The following is a 13,188-nucleotide window of genomic DNA, read 5'->3' as shown; positions in this document are numbered from 1 at the left end:
TTGTAACAATGACACATGTTCTATGGTGAATGTGGCAACTGTGCCCACTGAATCCAATTTGTACCTTCCATGTACAAATTTGTACCTTCCATGTTCAAGAATGCAATTCAAAAATTACAGTAGTCAAATAAAGGAGTAAAAACCATCTGGGAAATAGCTTTTAAGTAAACTTTAAATCAGGTAAGAGAATACTCAAGGCTCCATCTTCTAGGAAGTTTTATAGAATTAAATATATCTTATTGCATACATTTATACTGACCTGTATTTCCAGCTGCTGTACCACTTGCATTTGAACTCGACACTGAGCCGTACTCCGGTCATCAAGTGCATGTTCTGTGTTGAGGTGTCTAAAAATAGAAAATACCCATTTTTCTCCAAGGATTTGAAATGTGCACTGCTTAATTAACAGAACACATTTGTGCATTTTTTTTTAATGTTTTATGTTTAAGACTTGCAATCCAGCCTCTGTTATACATTTTCCTATTTATCAGATTTTCATTCTGTTTTTCTTCTGAATTGCTGATAACATTAGGTTTTTCTACTTTATCATGATGATAACTGTGAAAGATGTCCTACGGGGAAATAACTCTTAACTAGTCTATTAGTAACTTTGATTCAGTAGCCCAGTAAACTGAGCAGAGATTTGTCTCCAGAACTTCCTCTTTCAAAGCTAATTCTCTAATGGCATTATATATATATACACAATACAATCAAGCCCAGATTTTTATAGTTTGAAGGGGTAAGACAATCAAAGGAATAGATGGAGATCCTGAATCACAGAATCACAATGTCATGTTTACAAACCCATTAAACAGAATAACATTCTCTAGTTTTAAAAATGTCTTCATCTTGGTGAGATGGATTTAAAAAGAGGCACTTTTCTTCTATTTCTTAGCAGCAATCTCTTTGCTGTAGACTCCTAAACAAACTTCTCTGGGTGAAGAAAACTGCTGTGAAGTTCAGATCAATGATTGAAGTATCATAATCTATTGCTATACTAAATTAATAAAGCCAGAACAAACCTGAACTTAAAGATGCAAGCCTTGAAATGGAAATTAAGCTCTACGTGAAATTGTCCTAATGTCAGCCAATGAAATACGCTATATCTCATTCCAAGATTTTTGGTTTAGTTACTAAACAACATTCTGTGCAGTATTAGAGAATCACAGCAATGTCAAAACATCCTTTTTGTGAGGATTGAGATGAAGAGAAGCATTCTCTAATCTTGGGAAGACTTTGGAGGGGCCGAGTAAAAATACACACATATATATGAAAACAGTTCTCCATTTGCCCTTCTCATTTTGAAATACAAAATGCTGGGAGGAGTTTGGAAGGAGTGCCCAAATCTGTTACAGTTGACACTTGTTGACTATTGTAGTGATCTTCCATTAGTAAAAGGAAGATTTGTTGAAATGCTCAGTTTGCAGAATAACATTACACACTGTCTGATTAGGCACACAGGCTGTGCTTCCCAATATCTCCTGCCTTCTTAACATCATTTCCACCCCCCTCCCCAACATTCTGTTCAAAAGGCAGTAGAGTGGGAAGGGGGGGGTGAAAACAAGCAGAGGTATATTGTGCATGTGGGAGGGGGAGCATGTGTAGTCACAAAGCAAAGACGGGGAGGGGAAAATCCCAAAGAGGCAAGGAAAAGAAAACCCGTCAGTTTCATCTGATGTCTTTGCTAAAAATCTTGGCTACAAAGAGATCTAATTGCAAATGAACTAATTAAGTAAACCTCTGACGAAGCGTGAAAACAATTTGTTTGACCCTGACGCTAGCAGAGGGCTCTTAGACAGCAGAGTTAATCAGTCAGTGACAGAGCCCACAAGCGGTGTCAGCAGGCTGCCGTGCTGCCATCTGTTTCTCTCTAGCTCTTTCCTCCACCCCCACCTTCCTGCCTTCCTTTGCCTAACATGGACAAGTTATAAACTTTGCTGGTCTCAATTCTGTAGATCCCCTCAGCTTTTTTTCTTCCTGTCTACACCCCTTTTGTACTACTTACTGTACAGCCATGGTGCCTCATAGCTTTCTACATTCTCCCTATTAAGTATATAACGGGAACCTAACTATATATCATAAATGAGGAGCAGAGTGACTTACCTCCATTTCAGGGAATTTTGAGAACACATTGAGAAAAATTTGTGATCAATTTTTCTACATATAACCATGACAGATAGGTCTGCTTCAAGTTCCAAAAAGGGGTTAATTGTCAAACCTTGCTAGGCGACTACTTCTTTAAAGATAGCAAAACTATCTTCTGATATCAATAAAGGAGAATATTTGTAGCTCAGGGTTGAAATGAGGGGTCCTTGGTAATAATCTCTGAGCTTGCTTGTTTTCTTGCAGACGTTTCATTATCCAAACTAGGTAGCATCATCAGTGCTAGTAGGGAGTGCAGTTTGCTGTCAGTTTATATTTTAGAATAGAATATAGGAATATACAGGATATTCTATTATATTGTATTACATTGTTCTACAATGGAGAACAAGCAAGCTCAGAGAGCACCAAGGGCCCTTTATCTTCTGACATGCCAATGTAAACTAAGTCCAGCACAGAGGAAACCATCCTCATGATCCAAGAACAATAATTACTGGTGTTTCTTGTTTATACATTTAGCTGTATACTGGGATACAGATGAATGAAAACAAAGTATAAGTTTAGCTAATGAGCATAGCAGCTGAAGCGGGTCACTTACTTGATAAACTGTCCCAAGTCCTCACAGAGGGTTTCACATCCAGGCCATTTGCACTCCCCATGTCCATACAGGGGATGTGAGCCAGGAGTCTCCTCATGAGAAGAGCTGCAAATGGGGACAAAGAAAAAGAAAATAAACATTACTGCTGAGCATTAAAGACTTCTCTGTTCTGTCTACTAGGAACTATAAAGTTGATAAGGGGATATTTTTCCCAGCCTTTCATATCTCTGAATTTTGGACAAAGCATATATTATATAATGCATCTGTACTGGTCAACAAAAGAAACATCTACATGGGAATTTTAGAGGAATTTGATATGCTCTCCAAATTGGCAGAAGGTGCAATCCCTATGTTGAGCAGCTACGATCTGCAGTCATTCATCTGCATGATCAAAACAGGAGTAAAGACAAGTTATTGTTTAAGTAGCTCAGACATAATCAGCAGATTTATGCTAGCAGAATGAACTTGTTCATCTTGCTTCATCTTAGATTTATCCTATAGATGGTATGGCAAATGTGAGTCTTCTGGAGGAAATGCAATCCAGCTCATATTTTATTGCATGCAAGTTATATACATTCAGAAACTATCACCGGGTTGACTGTGCAAATTTTAAAGCAATGGTTTTAACACTAACGTTGCAATTATGTATTCTGATATGGAATATAACCATGGTGCAGAGTTCAGTGCAATAGAATTCCATATTTTCCAGCAAAACAAAAACAAAAAACAGGAATCTGTTTGGCACATCCATGTGTATACATACCAAGACGCCAAAGACAGAAATAGTCATTCTTTTGTGCATTCACCTTAAATGGACTACCAGATGGCTCTTGCATCCTAGACTGGAGGCACTGATATAAAACATCATCATAATGTACTTTGAATCTATGTGATGTTGATAGATTTACTGACTACCAGCCTTCCTCTCATTGCCATGAGTCTAATCCCAAAAAATAATTTCAAGCCATTACATTCCTAGCTGTCTGCTAGAGTGCACAAAATATAGGACTATAGGAAATTCTAGACCTGTAACAGTTTCACTTCTGACCATTTCCCTGACATCAGCAAACAAGATGATTAGTAGGGAGGATGGGCAATCTTGTATAATAAAGAAGACCTCACTTAACTGCCTCATTTAGTAACCATTCAAAGTTACAATGGTATTGAAAAAATAACTTTATGATCAATGCCCACATTTATGACCTTCACAATGTTCCTCAGTAACTGATTGCTATTACAATCAGTATGCACTGTCCTATGCCTGCCCTGTCCTGATGTATTTTTGTTCTCCCTTTGCAGAGTGGAGAGATTGGAAAGGAAGAGAGTAAGCAATGGGGAATACACATCAACAGAAATGCAGTGGCACAAGGAGCTCTGAGCATTCTTGCAGCTTCCAGCCCCAACTGGTATATTCCCCATTGTGTGCCTGCTTACTCTCTTATAATCCCTTCCTCTGCAATGAATGTAAATACAAGTATTAATTCCCTTTTTACTAATTATCCCAGCTCAAGGGTAAACCTTCCAAAGGGTAGGGAAACAGTCATAGTGATTTAACTGTCCACGTAGCAACCACTTTACTTAATGACAGAGCTGCCAGACTCAATTGTGGTCACTGAATGAGGATTACTTGTAAACTGAAACATTCAGCCCATATTCGTACTAATGAATCAAAAGAGCATTTGAGCTAGCAAGGAAAGAATTATCTCCACAGCTCTGTAGCTAATTAATTTTACATTTTGCATTCAGTGACCTTAAGGAGAACTTTCCTTATTTGACCATGACTAGGTTCATACATTGCACAGTAACAACTTTTTATACCATGGTTTGCTGAACAAGACAGAATAAGCTTTGCAGATAAGCAAAATAATCACGACTTGTTTTGTCAGTTTTTGGCTTATTTTGTTTCCTTTTGGACTGTTTTTGCTTTGTATCTTGACAGCTTGTTTCTTTTGTCCCATCTATTATCATTCTATGCATTATATTTATTTCTACAAAAGAAAAAAAAGGCTTCTGATTATATACCATTTTGTACGGAAAATTCAAATCATAGCACTATCATGACTTAGTTTGACTTCTCCTCTGCTGTTCTGATGCTGCACATGTTTATTTGGGAACCTATACCATTTTTCTTGAATAAACAAATATAATTCAAAAGAAAAAAAATAAAATGAGCTTCTGTAACTATATATATACTTAGCCAGCCACCTTCAGATTTTTTTTTAAAAAAAATTCAAAATATTACTTTCTAGACACTGCTATAGGGCCTGTTTGGCAACTGATGGGATAGAATCAGTATCCCAACTGATTTCAGGAGGTCCTACTCTTTAGCCATAGGTTACTACCTTAAACTGTTAAAATCAGAATTTGATTCTAAGCCCATTTGCTGATACTATACCAAGTTGGAATGCAAATAGTGTCAACTCTGAAGCGAACCTGGCTGGGGCCATTTTGAAGGCTTCAGGGTTGCCACAATGCGAAGAAGGGATAGGGAGGGGGCACATAGTTAGATCTGAGAGTTTTGGAGCCAAAACAAAATAGTTTCCTGTGGGAACCAAGGACATTTCAACAGGTGGCTGGAGAAGGAGGGGTGAATAAATTTTACTTGCAAATAAAATCTAGATATAAGACAGATTCGGCACAATTTGGATTTCAAAAAGGTCAATACGAATTAGATAAAATGTTACAAGGGACAGATGACAAATTGATAAAAAAAACTTACAATTACCTACTAAGATACAAATTAGAAGAAGAATTGGTTAAAGAAAATATGATAATTTGGGCGAAAAATTTCGGATATAACATTGAATTGGAAAAATGGGAAAAACTATGGACAATAAATTATAAACTAACAATGTCTGTACCTATAAAGAAAACATGTACAAAATGTTCTACAGGTGGCACCTCCCACCAGCCAGACTGGCAAGGATGTTCCCGAAACTTTCACGTTTTAATCAGGTGAAAACCGCTGGAACTTTCAGAGTTGGTTTTCACCAGTTTGTGCCAATATGATATCTCTGGTAAAACTGTTCTTTGAGGAATCTATCTGCCTCGGAGTTCTGCTTTCTATGGGGCTATTACTTGGAACCCTGACAAATAGCATTAGTGCCTTAGATCTGAATGCAGGAGACAAAAATAGATTTTAGGATTTGTCCTATTATACATGCAGACTTTAACATACAGAAGTTCTATAGTGAGATTAAATCTGCTTTTTATAAAATCTATATTCTTTTCACATAAAGGTCCATTAGCTTCACCTGTCCCTCCTTTGTGCGAGCATGGCGTTCTGTCCATTGGGGAGAGGGTGATGGGAAATTGGAGGAGAGACCTTGGCAGCCGAAAACGAGGTAGAATTCGAGGTGTTGGTGCTGAGGTCAAGTCCCTCTTGCTTGATGCTTTCTTCTACAGGTTGAGTAGCAGTAACCTCTTTCCACAGCTGCTGAAGGTCTGAGGGACATACAGCTTCATAAGTGTTGTAGGGAGAAGAAGGGGAGAGAGGACACAGAGAGAGATTTATTTATAAGAACTTCAGAACAACTTTACAACTGTGAAGGTCTCCCCATTTTAATTAAGTGACAAAAAAGGAATTAATTTATATCATCCTAATACATAGATATTATTCTCTTAATAAAGGAGAATATTTGTAGCTCAGAGTTGACATGAAGGGTCCTTGAGCTTAGTTGTTTTCTTGCAAATATTTCATTATCCAAACTAGGTAACATCATCATGCTAGCACTGATGATGTTACCTAGTTTGGGTAATGAAACGTTTGCAAGAAAATAACCAAGCCCAGAGAGCACCAAGGATTCCTTACATATAAACTCTCCACACTGTTATTAAATTGTAGCATCTGAGCCTTTTAAATACTTAAACATATTTCAGAGCAATACTGCAGATATTTCAATCCTCTGACATTTGCTTTAAGAAAGTACCACAAGAATCTCAACATTTAAGATAAATCATCCTGAAAAAACAAATCCAAACTATAAATTACTTAAATATTAAGAGATAATCAGTGCCAAGTAATTTACCTAAAAGTGGTAGATGAGACGGAATTCATATTTCTTGATTTTAAGCAATGCTGGGTAAAATCAAGAAATATGAATTCCATCTAATCCAGGGCTCTCCAACCTTGGCAACTTTAACCCTGGTGGACTTCAACTCCCAGAATTCCACAGCCAGCTTTGCTGGCTGGGGAATTCTGGGAGTTGAAGTCCACCAGGCTTAAAGTTGCCAAGGTTGGAGACCCCTGATCTAACCTACTACTTTTATGTATATTATGCCAGAGGAAAATACAAGTCTAATATTCAGAATAAACTTTACATTTCTGAATCTAATTATTTATTTATTTGTTTGTTTTGTAAAATTGTTGTTTTAATTTGCCTAGTGCTGGTATCTGGGCTGAACTAGAATCTTTGGTTTTCTGCTCCATCAGAGGTTATTAGATTTTTAGGTACAGAACATAACCATAAGATTTCATGTGATTGCTTCTCAGCCTTTTGGCAAAGATCAAGTATGGGGATTTCATGTGATTCACAGGTGCCAAGAATAACAAAAAAAGAAAAAAAGAAAAAAAAAGAAAAATAATTAAATATGTGGAACTCTCATGGAATCATATATGATAATACAGATCTCATAAAGTTGGGTTTTCTTGTCTGTTTATGGCCATCTTTATTTTTTAAATAGATAACATCTAGGGACATAAATGTATCTGTGCACTTGTACTGCACTTAGAATCATGCCTAAGGCCTTGCATAAAATAAAATACCAAGCATAACCTGTACTAAAATTTTAGGACCCTTGAGGTAGAAAACTTTTTTTCTGGCATGACAAGACCATAGAAGAATTATGATAATATATTAGTATATATTTTTCAGGAACTAAACGTAGCTCTTTTCTACTGAGGAATTTGAGGGGGGGCATTCCTCTGATCCACCATAATTTACTTTGCATTTGCCCTTAAGGAAGAAAATACATAAGTAGCTCTATGATTTTTTCATTTTTTATTTTTTGTAAAACAGAGCAAAGTTTTAGGAAAATTTTAAATCGGGGAAAACTCCACAGGATTAAACATTTCCTCTGTTAGTTTAATTGACAAGCCTGTTTTTTTTTTTTTTACTCTAAATTAGCTGATGGAGAAGTAATTATAGATATTCATGCTATTTATCAAACTGATTCAAAGTTAGTATAATAGGTCACACTTCAATATCTTTGACATGCAACTTCTCCCACTTTTGTAGAGTTAATTTCCAAAAGTTTAACACTTATTCTACACCATCGATTATATTGGATTATATTTATGATTTTCTTACTTCTAATTAGGACCAAGCTTGTATATTAAAATTGATTTTCCGATTTTTAATCTGAAGGTTTTTGACTAACTTCAAAACCCATATATACAAATATAATTGATATACCTAATTAAAGGCATTTTGTTTCTTGTCTACTAGGATAAATTGAGAATATTTACAGGGATGCTAGCTTTATAGATATTGGAGAAAACCTCTTTATGCTGTAAGGTTATACCTTGATAGAAAAAGTTAAGTCCTAGGTCACAATGAAGCATAGTTTAAAGTTATGAAATGGAGATAGTGCAGGTTGGGTGGGGAGGTTGCCTGCTTCCTTCTCTGATCTATTCATATGGATGAAAAGAAGTATTCAAAAACTTTTTTTTCAAGTTAAATTGACTCTTTTGTCATTTTATCAAACCCACAAACTGTTATTTATCAATTTACCCAACAATTTAGAATTTAGAGAAATGCCTAAACTGCATTAAACAAAACCATAAGAGAAAGCTGATTGCAAACATGAACATGCCACAGAAGGAGAATGGACTGGAATTGTTAAACATCTTAAGACTTGTTGCAGTTCATTTGGGTGATTTTGGATTACAGAGATTGATGTCCAAATTGAGTCAATCTATTTATGAAATTTATTGGTAGCTAGCCTTGGAGTTTTAATAGAAGAAACATGGCCACTGAACATTAGTTCAGTTATCTGTTGTCCAGCAGTATCTAAATGCCTTTCAGGTTGATAGATGAAACGTGTGTTCTTAGTAGATATATTAACTTTAAGGGATAAATTAAGAATTAATTGTTCATTCCATATTGACATGCTGTTGCTACTACTTTCCTTCCTGTAACTAGGATGGCTTCAGAATGTCAGATTGTAATTTCAATGGTTTACATGGACTTTACTGACTTTCCATCTCAAATTTCCTTAATCATGAATTTGACAGAAGTTGATAGGTGGTGCATGTACGTAGGTTGGAGAAAGGCGTAAGAAAATAGCTTTCAAGTACATGCTGCTAACAATAACCATTTATCAGAAAATCTAAACAGTGCTTTCACTCCCATCTTGTCCATCCCTCCCCATTACATAGTATTATCCTTGGAACTCTGATATTTAGCATGATTTCAGCCCGGATTCTGCTGCTTCCCTTAAAAACAGTATTTCTGATAGAGAAGAAATCGTATTCCATAAGGTCTATGGAATAAAGCAATATTATTACATACACATTCTCTTTTTCTATAGAAAAAGTAGTAGTAGTAGTAGCAGCACCCAGGAGGAGCTGCTACTACTTGCCAGTGACTGTTTTTCATGAAAGGTGCATTAGGCCCAGTTCTCTCCCATTACTATCAGCAGCACATCTTCAGATAGTCCTTGAACTGTTCCTGAATTAGAGGCCCGCTGCACTGCAATCTAATAATGCTTTTATCAACGGCTGTTTGACAGCAAAACGTGTAGCAAGCATCAGGCCTCAAAAACATGGACAACAGGCAGCTTTTAAAATTAGCTGAAAACCAACTGGCAAAGATAATTGCCGCAATGGCTGGGTGGGTTCTCTCTACAGCAATTAAAGAACAAGGAGGCTTATGTGCATTACCTTGTGGCAGGGTCTGCAGAGGAACGGTGCCTTGTCCTGGCTGTAAACTGACCAACCCTTGTCGCTGGAGGTTTAACAGGTGCTGCTGCTGCAGCTGCTGCATCTGCAGGAGCTGTTGTTGGAATGCCAGCTGCTTATTCCCTAATGGCTGCTGGAAAACAAAAGAAAGAAATTAAAACACATTTTCACTCCCAAAGCACAGGCCTTCTATTTTTTTCCTCAGGTCTTGCATAAGCAGCCCGATCTCAGCTTTAGCTATAGCTAGCACAGCTCACAGTTCTGATCTCTTATCCTCCGTGGCTACACAGCATATAACCAAGACTGAAAGCCTTTGATCTATCAGAGCGGCAGAAACGAAGGGAGGGTGGCGGAAGAGAAGACAGCGAGCTTGCTTGGCAGAGCACTGAAAATGCTGACACTCTCTCTCTCTCTCTCTCTCTCTCTCTCTCTCTCTCTTTCTCTCTCTCAAATGAGCCTTTCCATTAAATCTGTTATTTGAATTGTTATAAGAGACAAAACATCTTATATGTCAGCAGAAGCTATCTACCTTAAACATATATAGATTAAACTCCTATGAATGCCAAAAGCTTGTGCATACAAGCAGTCTCCCACGAGGCTTTTACAGGCAAGAAAGCTCCTTTTTTGTGCAGAAATTCAGCACTGCCTGGGCCGCACATATTCTGGAAATGAGAATACATGAGATCCAAAGGTTTCAAAATAAAAGGGAACATTCAATGTTAATTGATTTGATGCACTATATCACTTTCATACATGAGAATCCTAGTTATGCCATCTTGAATCACATATGGAAGCAATCAAGTATATAGATGTGCTAGATATTAATGATGCAGGAATAATGAAGTTTTAATTAAAGATTCCAAACAATTTTTCCCATTTTTATCTACCCTTATTATTTAATTGCTTTAAAGTTGTTACAACATACAGTATACATTGGAGTGTTGCAATCAGGTGAAAGCATACGGAAAGCAAAGTGCACTTGCCACTGGCACTGAATATTTGAGTCCTGTAAATTGTCTTGAGCCATTAAAGGGGTGGGTAGCATACAAAATATTATAAACCATTCGAACAATCTTTGAGTGTAATCTATACATTATATATGTATTTTTGTTTTGTAGCCATTTCATAACTGTCTTTTTAATCAAATTGTCCATATTGTTATAGGGCTAATACAATATATATGTAAGCATAAAAATGCTTCTGCAAAGATAATTGCAGGTATTTACTTTTCCATTGTGGCCCATTTTCTTGTTAGTAATGTGCCATGATGCCGTGATGCATACACTAAGCCTATATAGTTAGTTATGTTATAAAAAACAAGGATTGTAACACTACTATTCCGTCTCTTTTTTGCTATAATTAATTCATCCCTGAAGCATGGGTAGCCTTTGCTGTTGTTTCCAATGGCACAGCTTCTTCATTTAAGCTTTATCCCTGAAATCTGGCCCTCTGTAGTAATAGCCACTGCCAAAATATTCACAAGTCTACATTAGCAGGGTTTATTTTATAAGCACCATCAGAAACAAGTTTTTAATATTTATTTTATAAGCAACACTGTAACAGACAATAATTTTTTGACAAAAACAAAATCACACACCCTCCAATGTAGCTCTTCTGTCACAATTCTTTTCTTCCTATCCTCTTGTCAAGGATTATGTATACTCTAATGAGCAGAGCAGCTAAGAGTGCTTAAGAAGCCAAAGAGACCCGCAGCAGCTTGAAGAGGGCCTCAGAGAATCTGAGTCTGAAGAGGGCCTCAGAGAATCAAGAACTGGTAGTATTAACACGTGACATACTCAAAGCCCCAAACATTAAATTTGTCTATCATTTCATTTTGAAAGCATTTGACTAGTAGTTTTCTGAAGAACAAAATATAATACATCATTACGGATTGTGCCTATATCAAAACAAGTTCATTCATTTTTGATGAATTCCTTTCACTTGGGCTGAATTCCTTTCCAATGAATCATCAGGACTTTTAGCAAAAAGGTATCAAAATGGGAAGGGGCAGCCCCTGCAGGGATTGTACTGCAGGCAGGAAAGCAAAAAAGGTCTTTAAAAAAAACATTACTTTTTAAATAAATAACTAAAGGCAGCAAACTCAGGGCAGCAAACATACTAATTCTTCTTCCTCCTCCTATTTTCCCCACAACAATCTGTGAGGTCAGTTGGGCTGAGAGAAAGTGACTGGGCCAACTGGTTTTCATGATTACAGTGAGACTAGAACTCCCAGTCTTCTGGTTTCTAGGCTCATACCTTAACCACTACTGTACACCAAGAAAAGGTTAGGCATTCACATTAAGCCATTTTTATGGGTGAGACAGTTGCACTAAGTGGCCTGGAGAAAAAAGAGGGAACTCCAGCCCTCTCCTTTATGATTACACGGCCAGCAATTTGCTTCATTTGCTTTAGTTCTCAAATGCAGAGAAAATTGAAACTACATAAACTGAATAGAATTTCAGCCTCTCTGCAGGCCTTCCCAATCAACACAAGTAGAATAAGAGTATAAGCAGGGTGAGAACATTTGCCCGTCTCTTCTCTATGTTTCTTTTTCCCCCAGAACGCTTACAAGATTTATTGAGTATCATTTTTTTATGAGAATAAATCCTGGCATCAGCCAAAGATGATCTTGTGTTTGTAGTATGTATGGTTCAAATTCAAGAAACAGGATTATACAAATCATCATTCTTGATGATTCCCCACAATTATAAACTTTCCTCTCACTACAAATTCATTGAAACCCAAGCCTATTCATTTTATAATCAAGTTATAAATACAAGTAGTCCTCAGCTTAAGACCACAATTCAGCCCAAAATTCCTGTTGCTAAGTGAGACATTTGTTAAATGAATTTTGCCCCATTTTACGACTTTTCTTGCTACAGTTGTTAAGTGAATCACTGCAGTTGTTAAGTTTGTAACATGGTTATTAAGTGAATCTGGCTTCCCCAATGACTTTGCTTGTCAGAAGGTTGCAAAAGGTGATCACATGACATTGGGTCAAATATGCGTCAGTTGCCAAGCATCAGAATTTTGATCATGTGACCATGGGGATGCGGCAACAGTCGTAAGTCACTTTTTTTCAGTGCTGTTGTAACTTTGAATGGTCACTAAATGAACCGCTGTAAGTCAAGGACTAGTTGTACCTTGGTTTTTAGGCCTTGAATTAACTTAGGGAAAATGAGAAAGTGGATATGAATGATTAATTTTTAATATTTTTTTTATTGTGCTTTTCTTATATACCTTCTTTATGTTTGAGAAGAAGCCTCCTATTCAGAAGTTTCCAGAACAATAGAAGAATAGCTTTCAGCACTCACCAGTCAAGAGGCCAAGCTATTCTGGTTTATCCTCCTACATGGATTATACATGGGATTTTATATATTATATATTAAGAAAAATAAAAGCAATGGAAAACTATGGGGAGGTTGTGATACTTGGATTCCTTCCTTTGATATGAAGCTTCATGAGTGAAGCAGACGGTTGTACAATAAAAAATTCATTTGGAAGTATCTTTAATATTTATTTTTTTCCAAAGTATAATATTCCAAATGTGAGTTTCCTTCTAAACGAGAGACTGTCATGAGCATATAGG

The 13,188-nt window shown here is 36.7% G+C and overlaps 1 protein-coding gene across 4 annotated transcripts in view; it reads right to left on the bottom strand.

Annotated features, from left to right (window-relative positions):
- FOXP4 (forkhead box P4) overlaps positions 1–13,188 on the bottom strand; it is a 170,780-nt gene that overhangs the window by 32,530 nt on the left and 125,062 nt on the right. For 3 of the 4 annotated variants that reach the window (XM_070941509.1, XM_070941511.1, XM_070941512.1), the window contains 4 exons: positions 9,582–9,732; positions 5,953–6,157; positions 2,699–2,803; positions 260–347 (listed from right to left, as the gene is read on the bottom strand). In XM_070941509.1, the coding sequence (XP_070797610.1) occupies positions 260–347; positions 2,699–2,803; positions 5,953–6,157; positions 9,582–9,732 (549 nt within the window). The remainder of the gene's footprint in view (positions 1–259; positions 348–2,698; positions 2,804–5,952; positions 6,158–9,581; positions 9,733–13,188) is intronic. The other variant, XM_070941510.1, reaches the window with a different exon arrangement.

The sequence above is a fragment of the Pituophis catenifer genome, unplaced genomic scaffold, assembly GCF_029215685.1.
Source record: "Pituophis catenifer annectens isolate HBS135680 unplaced genomic scaffold, rPitCat1.0.hap2 SCAF_3, whole genome shotgun sequence".
Classification (NCBI taxonomy): Eukaryota; Metazoa; Chordata; class Lepidosauria; order Squamata; family Colubridae; genus Pituophis; species Pituophis catenifer.
The sequence above is the reverse complement of the archived record's forward strand: the minus strand, read 5'-3'. Positions and strand labels throughout refer to the sequence as shown.